The sequence below is a fragment of the Eucyclogobius newberryi genome, unplaced genomic scaffold (genome assembly GCF_026437365.1).
Source record: "Eucyclogobius newberryi isolate DKJ021-1_F unplaced genomic scaffold, fEucNew1.0.hap1 SCAF_2, whole genome shotgun sequence".
Lineage (NCBI taxonomy): Eukaryota > Metazoa > Chordata > Actinopteri > Gobiiformes > Gobiidae > Eucyclogobius > Eucyclogobius newberryi.
In genome coordinates, this window is record NW_027315834.1 from 10,310,921 (window position 1) to 10,322,619 (window position 11,699).

Sequence of the window (11,699 nt, forward strand, 5' to 3'; positions counted from 1 at the left end):
TGAGGGGGCCCTTCAATAGGACTGGACTTCCCTCGCTTTTAAGGTATTTTTTTTTTTTATCAGGTTTTGGGTTTGATGCCTGTTTCCAGGATGAACACTTTTGTTTTCTTTTTCACCCTTTCAGTGGTTTTGTGTTCCTATGGTTCTTGTGTTTGTTGTTTTCGACTAGAGAGATTATAAACATTCAAGAGTTATCAATGGTACGATCAATGCAATCAACCCAATGGAAGTGTTACAAGTAGCATCCGTCAATGTGAATGGCATACTGAACCCAATCAAACGGACACAAATTTTAACAAAAAGGAAAAAATAATAGACATTGTGTATTATATAAGATACACATTTGAATGACACTGAACATAAAAAAACAAATTAAATTATGTTATTAAAGAAATCCTTGAATGTGTATGCACCACCAGGTAGTGATATCACTTTCTATGCCATAGACCTGATTGTGAACCACTCCGAGGGAATATAATTTGTGGCGGCGATTGGAATCTTCGCATTCGGCCTCCATTAGACGTGTCGAACTCAGGAGGCACTGGAGGAAAGATGAGTTCCGTATCTTATTGAAGAATATAGGATTGATTGACATATGGAGGGAAATGAACCAGTATACTGAGATCTAAAATCACTGAAACAGATAACGGCACAATAGACCTAAATTAACATGTCCTATCTACATTTATGTAGATTTTGAGGAAAGATGAAAAAACACTATGGTACAATTCCAGCCTGCTTAATGACCCTTTGTTTAAGGAAAGAATGTCCAACAACAATTAGACTTATTTGGAGGAAAATTATACAGGAGACGTTTCTCTGCCTATCCTTTGAGATGCTTCCAAAGCTGTCTTGAGAGGACAAATTATAGCCATAGTCTCAGAAAAAAAGAAAGAAAAAAAAGCAAGAAAATGTAAATTGTTGGTTAGCCATCCCAAAAAGGGGTGTCCTGACATGCGTACGTATATGTATATGTATATATATATATATATATATATATATATATATATATATATATATAACACTGATATATATATAACACTGTCATATTTATGTGCAATACTCTGACATAATGTCAATCATATTTGTGCAATATTCTAAATAAGAGTTACTTTTGTTACTACTACTACTACTACTACTACTATTATCTATCCATCCATCCATCCATTTTCTACCGCTTGTTCTCTTTCGGGGTCGCGGGTGACTGGAGCCTATCCCAGTGACTTTGGGCCTTAGGCGGGGTACACCCTGGATAGTGGCCAACTCGTCGCAGGGTTAACACATAGACATAGATATTACAGACAACCATTCACTCTCACATTCATAATAATACAGTTGGAGATATGCTAAACAGACACCTGCCCACCAAAATATGTGACCGCAATGTCATGGAAATCACCTGCAGCAGCACCGATGGCAGCAAGCCTCTGGACTCCTCGAAAGTGGATGCTGTTGAAATGTCAACTCCTCTGTTCGTACTCAGAGACTTCGGTGACATTTATATTTTTCCTGCCTGTCGCCATATTTTCCTGAAATATTATGTTAATGTTTTATGAAGAAAAAATATTTTGAAATTGAAATTATATTTTTATTTCGTCCGCCTGTTCAATATATTTCATTTAAAAATCCGTAAACCAAGTAATAAAATAACCACGGCCAAAATAGCAATATCTTATTTTATGTGTACTTTGACCAGTATTGAATCAAAATGGCACAAATAGTAAAGCGGTTTATTACTCACAATGTTTTTGATCTACTCTTTTTTTTTTTCTTCATGTTTCTTCTAATTTCTGACATACCGAGTTAACAAAAGCTTCTTTTGCACCAAATGAAGTTGAAAAAAACTTCAGAGCCGCGGCGCGCGGCCGAAACTGCCATGTTATTTTGTGCCGCGGCTCCTGAAACTGCTGCGCTATTTGACCGCGCCGTTTTAGACTGGTTAATGTTAGGGTTAGGGTTAGGGTTAGCCATGAGGCTATATGGCAGTGCCGCGGTTCCTGAAACTGCTGGGCCATTTGACAGCGCCGCGGTTCTGCAGCCACGGCCCAAAAAAAAAAGGCAAATTATGAATTATCACGGTAAGAAGAGCCTGTCCTAGTTTGGATTGCATCATTTAATTCCATCAGCCGGGATCATCTGCATTTTGCTAATAATTTCATTTTCCATCTTAAAGGCAGCGTTATTGGATTTGCTGGTGTTTTGATTTGCGCGGGCGGACAGATTATTTCGATATCCCTCATTTAAATCTGCATGTAAAAAAGAAATGTGATTTTTATTTTTTATTTTTTTTTGTTCATGTTTCAGAAGTGGAAGCAGCTGTCGCGTCTGCAGAGGAGCCTCATCTTCTGCCTCATGGCTCTGCTCCTGGTCGTCGGGCTGCTGTCGTACCCCAGCCTCTCCCACCACTGGACAGGTACAGAGTGGAAAAGAGAAACCGCAGACTCAGGTGAAGACAAGACCATCATTTCTCATCAAACGCTGGCATGATCGCGGGATAAATCGCGAAAATTTGAAGTGATGGTAACTTGTATGTTGAGCCCCCATAGTCAGCAAAGCATGTTACGATCAGCTATTTCCTGTTTATCGATGCACAGCATGTTTCTAATGACGTTAGTTAGCAATACAGTCGTTTATTACCACAGAGTTGATACTATTGAGTCCATTCAGCTTCACATTTAAGTTTAGCTCAGCCTTCTACGCAAGAGAGCTGGGTTCGAGATGGACCCCTGCATGTTTTTCTTGTTTGTTTGTTTTTCGCTATCGGATGTAAATGTTACATCCACTGCATTACATAAATAGTCTATAAAACGCAATGATAAACCTGTAGTAGTTTCCTGTTTCCACTTCTCACAACATCACAAATCTGAGATTACTTCACATTTTTTTGTGAATTGCTGAAATCTGCCCGATTAAAAAGCATAATTCAGGTACGATTTAGATATTATTTACCAAGAAAAATGTGTTCGGGTTAGGGATGTCACGATATACAATTTTAGTGTTACGAATATTGTGGGGAAAAAAACTCACAATTATTCACGGTTATTGAGACTGTGACCGTACAACGGGGAAATCTTTAATTTTCTTTCCTTCCCGTGGTCTGACATGTTACTGTTCCTCAAGTTTGTGACTTTACAAAGTTAAACCTTCTAAAAGACAAAATAAAGTTTAATGTGACTAAATTCAATTAAATTACATTTAAGTACATTTTTTGGAACCAACGTTTACTCAAGTAAATCAAGTAACTCGGAGCTTGTCCCGCACGGACCTGCAGCAACTAAAGCACAATAGAGGAGAGAGCGCCATGTTTTAAACTGGGACGAGTTTTGTTGTGTGAAAGAGCACTGTGTTTTGAGCTGTATCTCTGCAGACGTTTTGCAGCTTTCACTGGGTAGATGGGTAGCTGGACAGATGGGTAGATATGTAGAGGATAGATGGTTGGATGAGTAGATGGATAGATGGTTGGTAGGGTAGATGGGTGGATGTGTACATGAGTACAGGGTAGTTGGGTGGATGGGTACATGAGTAGAGGGTAGTTGGATAGATTGGTGGATGGGTTGATGGGTCGATGATAGATGAATAGATGGGTGGATGTGTAGATGGGTGGATGGGTAGAGGGTAGATGGATAGATGAGTAGGTGGATGGATGGTGGATAAGTGGACGGGTAAATGGGTAGATGTGTAGATAGATGGGTAGATGGGTGGATGGGTAGATGAGTAGAGGGTAGATCAAATCAATTTATTTTTTGTACAGATTTTTTGTAGATGGACACCTGGGTAGATGGGTAGGTAGTGAGATACTTTATTGATCCTTTATAGTCCGTAAGTCCATACGACTGTAACATTTCTGTATATTTTGAACCTCCTCTGCTCTTTCCAGGCCCCTCTGACACCATTTGGCTGGACATGAGTCACAGAGCTCTGGACCCTCCTCCTCCTCCAGGGGTCCGACCTGTCCCAGGCCTCCAGGAGCCAGGGCCCCCTCTGCAACCCCACCCAGCGCCTGAGCCACACCCGGGGCCCGCTGAGGGTCCAGGGGCCATCGCAGCTCCACGAGGGCCCAACTTACCCTTCCTCTCCCAACTCCCTCTGAAGGTAGCATTTTTTACTGTAAACAATATACTTGATATTCAAATTTCAAAGCACTGTTCAGGATGTTATCTGAGTTTAGATATATTTCCCACCTCTAGCTGCATCTAAAACAAATTTGAACTCGAAACCTTTTCTAAGGAGGTACATTTTCATCTGTTTAACTTGCCTTTTTCATAAGACGCAGTCTAAAAGGTCAATGTCAATTTGAAGATTTGTCAAATAACAAACAAAACTAAACATTTCGGAATGAGTTTTTAAAAGGTCAGCATTACTAACAAGTACATCAGTATGAATGCCTTATGGCGACCTAAATACAGAGACATTGCGTCAGTGTGGCAGCGAGCTAAGTCGTTAATATATGCTGCATCTGCGGCACGTCTCTGCCAACGTGATGTGCCCAAAGAATGGAATCTGCTGATTACCTGTTTACTACAATCCAAGAGTAATTCTCAATTTGCCGATCAAGTCTGAGAACTCAGATATTTATTCTACTCTGAGTAAGCCCTGCCCACCGGGGGAAAATAATGGCATGTCAGTTTCAAGTGAAACTGACATGCCTATTATCAGGACGTTCCTTCTTCGTTCATTTTACAACGGGAGTCCAAAGTCGGTTGCTTAGTTATTTTAGGTGTCCCGTCCTGAAAGGTTTGGGAACCCCACGTGTAGACAAGGTTTACACTTTATACTTTATACTTGGGCTTACACAAACATTCAATCTTCATAGGTTTGTCATTGCCTCGTCGGTTTGTGTCTGTCCTTTAACGTTGTAGCTGTGTGTTTGCAGGAAAAGACCCCAAAGAAAGGCCCCCTGAGCCTTCAGAAAGAGCTGAACTCCTCAGATACTGCAGGAGGAGAGAAGCACGAAGAGGTGGAGGAAGCCCAGGAGGACAACACGGACAAGAAGATTGTCAGGTGTGTTAGGCACTTTAAGATTTAATATGCTCAGGTTAAAGGTTGTATATTTGGCACTATTAAGCCTTACTCTCTTGGGCACCTCTGCCTTGGGCTTTCACATACTACAAAATTACGTAATACAGTAAAGCGTGGAGTATTACTCACTGTGCACAGAGAACTCACGAGTGCACTTAAAAAAAGCAGGTCAAAAAAGATAGCAGAGAGACAGTGAAAATAAACACACTGAAGTTCCTGTAGTTTTTACTTTCACTTAAACCAAGCAGAACAAAACAAACTAACTGTGTTTACGTTTTCTGTGGATTGTTGGTGAAGTCAGGGGTACACGCATCCTCTCCCACGGTCACATTACGTTTTCTGATTGTGTCTGTGGTATTGCTAACGGTATGTGTTTTTGTGTTTTTTCTGGTTGGTGAAGGCCGCGTTTGCGCACCCTCTCCCACAGTCACGTTACGTTTCTGATCACAGCTGTTTTCTGATCACAGCTGTGCTATTGAGCTAACGGTGTTAGGCATTTTGTTTAGCATTTTCCTGATTGGTGAAGGCTGCGTTCGCGCACCCTCTCCCATCATTTCAGGTACGTTTTGCCGTCTTCGACAGGCTGTACTATTGGTAACGGTGTTAGCGGTTGTTTGGTTGTGTAAATTTAAGTTGGCTCTGACCCCCTGAGGGAGGCGCTTTCGGATGACCCATGCATGAACTGCAGTTATATGCCACAGGTTAGAGTATCAAGGGTGGCAGAGTTGGCCTTGACGGTTGACGCTGACCTCCCGCCCTCGGGCCGACCGCCCCTCCCAGACGCTCAAAGTGCCTTTCTGAGCCCGCAGGCACTGGCTGTCCTGCTAAAAAGAAGACCAAGTCAGATCGAGGCCTTATATCCAGAGTGGAACAGTTATCTGCTGAATTAGAAGCAATGAAGTCCATTTTGCAGGCTCATCGCGTGGATTCCCTTGCTTCTGAGGCCAGATTTTCTTACCGATCCAGGCGATAGCCCAATGCAGGATGTCCTGCGTAAAGCCCTGGGGCTTCTTCAGGTGGAGATTCGGCAGCCTGAGCAGCCCGGCTCTGCCAGTGCTTTATTCAGGCGAGGACGTGCTCCTATGCCTTTTGTCGTGCTGCCGTATCTTAAAGAGATTCATGCCTGCTGGAAAGATCCAAGCGCTTTTTTGAGGCTCTCATCAGACGGACGGGTTTTGGCCGCTATGCATAATCCATCGGCAGCCGGTCTGGATCACATGCCTGCGGTCGAACCTGCTATTGCGTCTCTCATTGTCTCCCCTGAGGAAGCCTTGCGCCAGGACGTTAGATGTCCTCTGTGACTGAACCAAGACGTATAATTCTGGTGCGCGGGCTGGTCGCTTAGGCAATTCACTGGCTTCAGGTGATGCTGGCGCTTTCTTCCTCCCTTCAAGGGGGTGATGCCGCTGATCCTGCTTCAAATAAGTTTTGTCACACAGCCCTACAGGCTTTTGTGCTTATGACGAGGTAACTTGGCAGAGCAATGTCTTTCCTTGTTCAAGCCCGTCGGCAGATTTGGCTCGCTCTGTCTCCCCTCACTGAGGCGTGCTGTAGGACCCTTGTGCCCGTGCAGCCCGGAGAGTTGTTTGGCTCCGCTGCCATGGAAGCATTGGAACGGACTGCTCTCGCTCGACAGACCAGGCAGCAACTATCTGGCCTCAACAGAGCTGGGCCCTCCCCTCGGTCCGAGAGACGCCAGACTGCTGGCCCCAGTTTTCAGCCACCTTCACGGAGTTGGTCTGGTGGGGTGCGCTACCCCCCAGATGGTCCCGACGGGGGATTTCGCGGCGCCCCACACCAACCGGGACACCCGCCAAGACCTTCGGCTGCCGCCCCTCACCCCAGGGCCCCTAGGGCACTAAATTGAAACATTCAGGCCGGCCGGCGGATATTTTTCCCGTCAGCAGCTCAGCTACTGGCCTGCTCATGCGTTGGATCCATGGGTGGTTGCCACGTCGACTCATAGGTATCGACTGCAATTTCGACGCCGGCCACATATGTAAGGCTGGGTCAAGATGACTATGATCAGCGACACGGCAAAAGCTCAAGCATTGACCCAGGAGCTGTCTGCCCTCCTGGCCAAGAGTGCCAACGAAGCAGTAGATCCTCTGTTGCAACCCGGAGGCTACTATTCCACGTATTTCCTCGTGCCCAAAAAGACAGGCGGATTTCGTCCCATTTTAGATCTCGGGGTACTCAGGGGTGTTGCCATTCCACATGCCCACCACAGGAGAGGTTCTTCAGTCACTCACGGATGGGGAGTGGTTCACGTATGTAAATGATGCCTACTTCCATATCGGCAATTTCTCAGGTTTGCCTATCTAAGCAGCCATTGGCAATTCCGGGTGCTCCCATTCGAACTATCTTTTTCCCTGAGAGTGTTCACACGATGTTTGAAAGCAGCCCTTGTGCCATTGCAGGCCAACAGACAGAAAGCCCTACCATATCTGGACAACTGGCTGATTTGTGCTCCATCCCGAGCGCAAGTCATCCGGGATACGGCTCGCCTGCTGGCGCATGTGACCCAGTTGGGCTTCAGAGTAAATATGGGGAAGAGCAACCTGGTCCCATCCCAGAAGGCCACATTTCTGGGAATAGATTTAGACTCTGTGTCAATGAAGGACCGTCCATCAATTCGTCGCCTGGACGACATTCAAAATATGGTCTCTCATTTTGGACCTGGCACCCTTTCATCGAGTTTCTTCCACTTGTGGGGAAGCTGACCTCTGTCACAAGTATTGTGGCCCCCGGTCTCCTGTCATTGCCTCCTCTGCAACGGTGGCTGAACAGTGTCCACCTGGACGCCACACGGCACAGAAGACGAATGTTTCAGGTGACGTGGCAGTGCTTGCGTGCATTGGCTCCATGGAGGGACAGGCAGTACTTGGCGAAGGGGGTCCCCATGGCCTTGGTGGTTTGTCACAGGGAGGTGGTTACCACTGACTCCTACACCACAGGATGGTTCAAGAGATGTGGTCTCAGAGGGATCGCTCGGACCACATCAGGCATTTTCTGCCACACCTGAAAGGGAAACATATTCTGGTTCGGTCGTACAACACCTCTACAGTTTGTCACATCAACCATCAGGGAGGTGTCAGATTGGCTCGGCTCCTCAAGGTGTCTCGCAATCTGTTGAGATGGGCTGCACCTCGTCTGTTCTCTCTGGGAGATCTACTGTCTCAGTTGAGGGGTCAGATTTGGCATCCGAATCGTCAATGCCTCCTGCTGTGGGTTTGGCCGTTGGCGGGTCCGAGCCACAGCTAACTGGCCTCGCCGATGCGGTTAAACAAACGCTTATGAATGCCAGAGCTGCCTCTACTCGTCAGAACAGAACAGGTGGAAATTGTTTTCCCAGTGGTGTTCTGCCCACAGTGAGGACCTGGTGTCCTGTTTGGTGCCTCTTATCCTGGAGTTTCTCCAATCTCTCCTTGAAGATGACCGGTCCCCGTCGACCCTGAAAGTATATGTTGCTGCCATTATCTGATCATGGTTTGGTCAACCACTGTACTGTAAGGCATAAGTTGGTTTCACTTTTTCTACGTGGAGCTCGTAGGTTGTGGCCCTCGGTTGCGCCACACGCTCCAATTTGGGACTTGTCAGTGGTTTTAGATTCCCTGTGTCAACCTCCGTTTGAACCCTTGGCACAGGCAGACACTAAATGGCTTTCTTGGAAGACCGCATTCTTGTTGACCATTGTCTCTGCGAAAAGAGTTAGCGAGTTACTTGCCCTTTTGGTCAGTCCCACATGTCTCAGATGGAGCCCTGATGACTCTAGTGTCACATTATGGCCAAACCCCACGTTTCTGCCAAAAGTGTTGTCCCGCGCTCATTGCAACCGGCCTTTGACTTTGGCTCGGTATGCTCCTCCAGTTGGAGAAGGCAGGGACAGGCTCCTTGTGCCCAGTGAGGGCATTGCAGGTCTACATTGCGGCAACTGCAGGTATATGGCGTTCAGACCAGCTGTTCGTATGCTACGGTAATGCTAAGAAGGGCTGTCCAGTATCCAGACAGCGTTTTTCACATTGGGTCGTCGATGTGATTGGCCATACTTACAGTGTGGCAGAACTCCCCCCACCGCCTGTTGTGAGGGCTCAGTCCACCAGAGGCGTCTCCTGGGCCGCTGTGAAGGGTGTTCCGTTGGAAACTATATGCGAGGCTGCATCTTGGGCTGCGCCGGGCACTTTTGCCAGGTTCTACAACGTCAATGTGGCCGCTGCACATCCGCGTGGTGTGGTTCTCCAGGAATCCCCGAGTTCTTCTCAGTGAGGTATGTGCTTGTGATGCCTCGTGACATAGCTGGTATTATGTCATTCAATGCTTCAGCACCGCTCTCTTGCGGTCAGTAGGGATGAAATAGAACGAAAGTTACGTATGTAACTACGGTTCTATGAATCCCGGATGACCGCCAGAGGCGCTCTGTCACCCCGAATCCTTGAGGTTTTGCGAAAAGATTCTGAGAACGGAGCGATGGATGACGGGGGAATATATTACTTCCGGGCGACATCCAGGGTCACAGTTGTGACTCATTTGGTATTACTACTCGAACTGCGAATGTGCAAAGGGAACAGTCAGTGCTTCAGCACCGCCCTCTGGCGGTCATCCGGGATTCATAGAACCATAGTTACATAAGTAACTTTCGTTTTCCTGACATGCCTGTAAACGTGTTCACTCATAGAACTGATTGTAAAAAAATGTTTTTGTGGTCTGTCCGTTGCAGCTGGAGAGGGGCCATGATTGAAGCCGAACAGGGCACGGACCTTCTCCCATCGGCCAATCAGCGCGAAGGCCCGCCCCCCGCAGACGTCCCCACGAACACGAACGCTCTGCCAGGTCAGAGCTCAAAGAATATTACAAATAATTCTCTCAGTTATAAGCCTCAACAATAAGGTCCCAGGTTGAATTCCCGGGAGTGTAGTTTTTATCTACTGCTGTCCTCCCTTTTAGACCCCGTGTTGACTTTCCCAGTTAGAAATTGGATAAGGGAGAAAATGGCAGATTACATTGGTATTGGCTGACGCAATTATTAATTTCTCAACAAACTACGGTAAATATATCGCACGCCAAGGTTTGCCATCTTTTACTGTTTTTAAATTGGAAATGATGAAAAAGGCTGATTTGTTTTCACGATTTACCTTTTTTCAGTCAAAATTAGCCTTGATTAAGTCTTGGTTTTGTCGCTGTTAAATTTGTTTTTGACATAGATTGTTAATACATTAAGAGCTGAAGTTATTGTGTCAAAGAGTATTATAGCGTATACAGCAAACGTGTCAAATATTGTGCTGCAGAAAATATACATTACTAGATTATTTATCCATACCTTGTTTGACACCTGATTTATTTATTTAAGATTTTGTGGCCTGTAGGTTTTATTAGACAGGAAAGGGCGGTGTGAAATGGGGGATGAGAGAGAAGGGAGGATGTTAGAGTCTGAATTCAAATTCACGACACTGCGGGCGGCTGCACTTGGAGCCTGGCTATTGTGTTGTGCCACTTGACCACGGGACAGCACAACACCTGAATTATTATGAAAGAAACTACAAACACCCAGTAACAAAAGGTCAAGTCTCTACAATCCAAAACAGAGCTTTTCTTATTATATTTTCAAACATTGTTGTTGCATTACATTTTTATTTTCTTTCTTTTTTTAAACAATGAATGTCCTGATACAACCACAACAATAGCGCACAGTTGGAGCAGTCACTTTTTAAACCATTGGGTTTTTGCTGTAATGGAACAATAAAAGGAAAAGGGGAAGTGGGTGAAATTTTCAAATTAATTAGTCTTTTGAAATCCCGGCAATACAAAAGCTATGTTTCCTGAACACAACGAAAAGAGGAAAATGAGAGGAACAGGTCTGTCAGTGGGCTGGAACAATCTAAAACAGTATTTTTGGAGCTCAGTATTCACGGTTTGTTTTGCACCAGTGGGGACATTTTTATTTTAGTATTTGAGCTATAGATCGTTGAATAAGTAACTCATCATGATCCTTAACTAACTATTAAGTATTTCATTCTGGTATTTAGTAGCAGGTTTTTTTGTGTGTTTTTTTTAAGAAGGGTTTTCTGGACTCTTCTGCTTTAAGATGATTGTTTCAGTAGCATTAAATAGTTAAAATATTATAGTTTTTGTAATATTTCCTGGCACAATATATCATACTTTTTTGTATTATAATCTTGCATGTAAAATTATCTATCAAATCAATCTCTCGTAACTGTAATCAGATTATGTTTGTAATCTATGTAAAGTGTGATGTTTAAAGGTCTTGGTTGAAGTTAATGGGCTGTTAAATTAAACACAAAAGTGCAGCGATATCATTAGTTTGTATTGCCCTTAAATACTTTTTACTTTGTACCTTAAAATGACATAACATTAACTTTTTTAGGTTTTTCCCAGTTTCGTTTTTGTTAGATAAACGTTATTGTCGTATCATGTTCCCGACCACAGTGCCCTCGAGTGCGGAGCAGCAAGAAGCAGTGCGAGAGGCCTTCAGACACGCCTGGAGGGGCTACAGAGAGCACGCCTGGGGCCACGACGAGCTCAAGCCGGTGTCCAAGTCTCACGCAGAGTGGTTTGGACTGGGCCTGACCCTCATCGACGCGCTGGACACCATGTGGATCTTGGGACTCACTGAAGGTTTGCATTGAAACTGTGTATAAAGCATTTAAGCTGTATTAGTGGTG

At 45.0% G+C, this 11,699-nt stretch overlaps 1 protein-coding gene across 1 annotated transcript in view; it reads left to right on the forward strand.

The window, feature by feature from the left end:
- man1b1a (mannosidase, alpha, class 1B, member 1a) overlaps positions 1 to 11,699 on the forward strand; it is a 37,241-nt gene that overhangs the window by 20,443 nt on the left and 5,099 nt on the right. Inside the window, exons 3-7 of the mRNA XM_072453236.1 lie at positions 2,305 to 2,446; positions 3,878 to 4,092; positions 4,874 to 5,001; positions 9,737 to 9,849; positions 11,464 to 11,652. Coding sequence (XP_072309337.1) covers positions 2,305 to 2,446; positions 3,878 to 4,092; positions 4,874 to 5,001; positions 9,737 to 9,849; positions 11,464 to 11,652 — 787 coding nt within the window. The remainder of the gene's footprint in view (positions 1 to 2,304; positions 2,447 to 3,877; positions 4,093 to 4,873; positions 5,002 to 9,736; positions 9,850 to 11,463; positions 11,653 to 11,699) is intronic.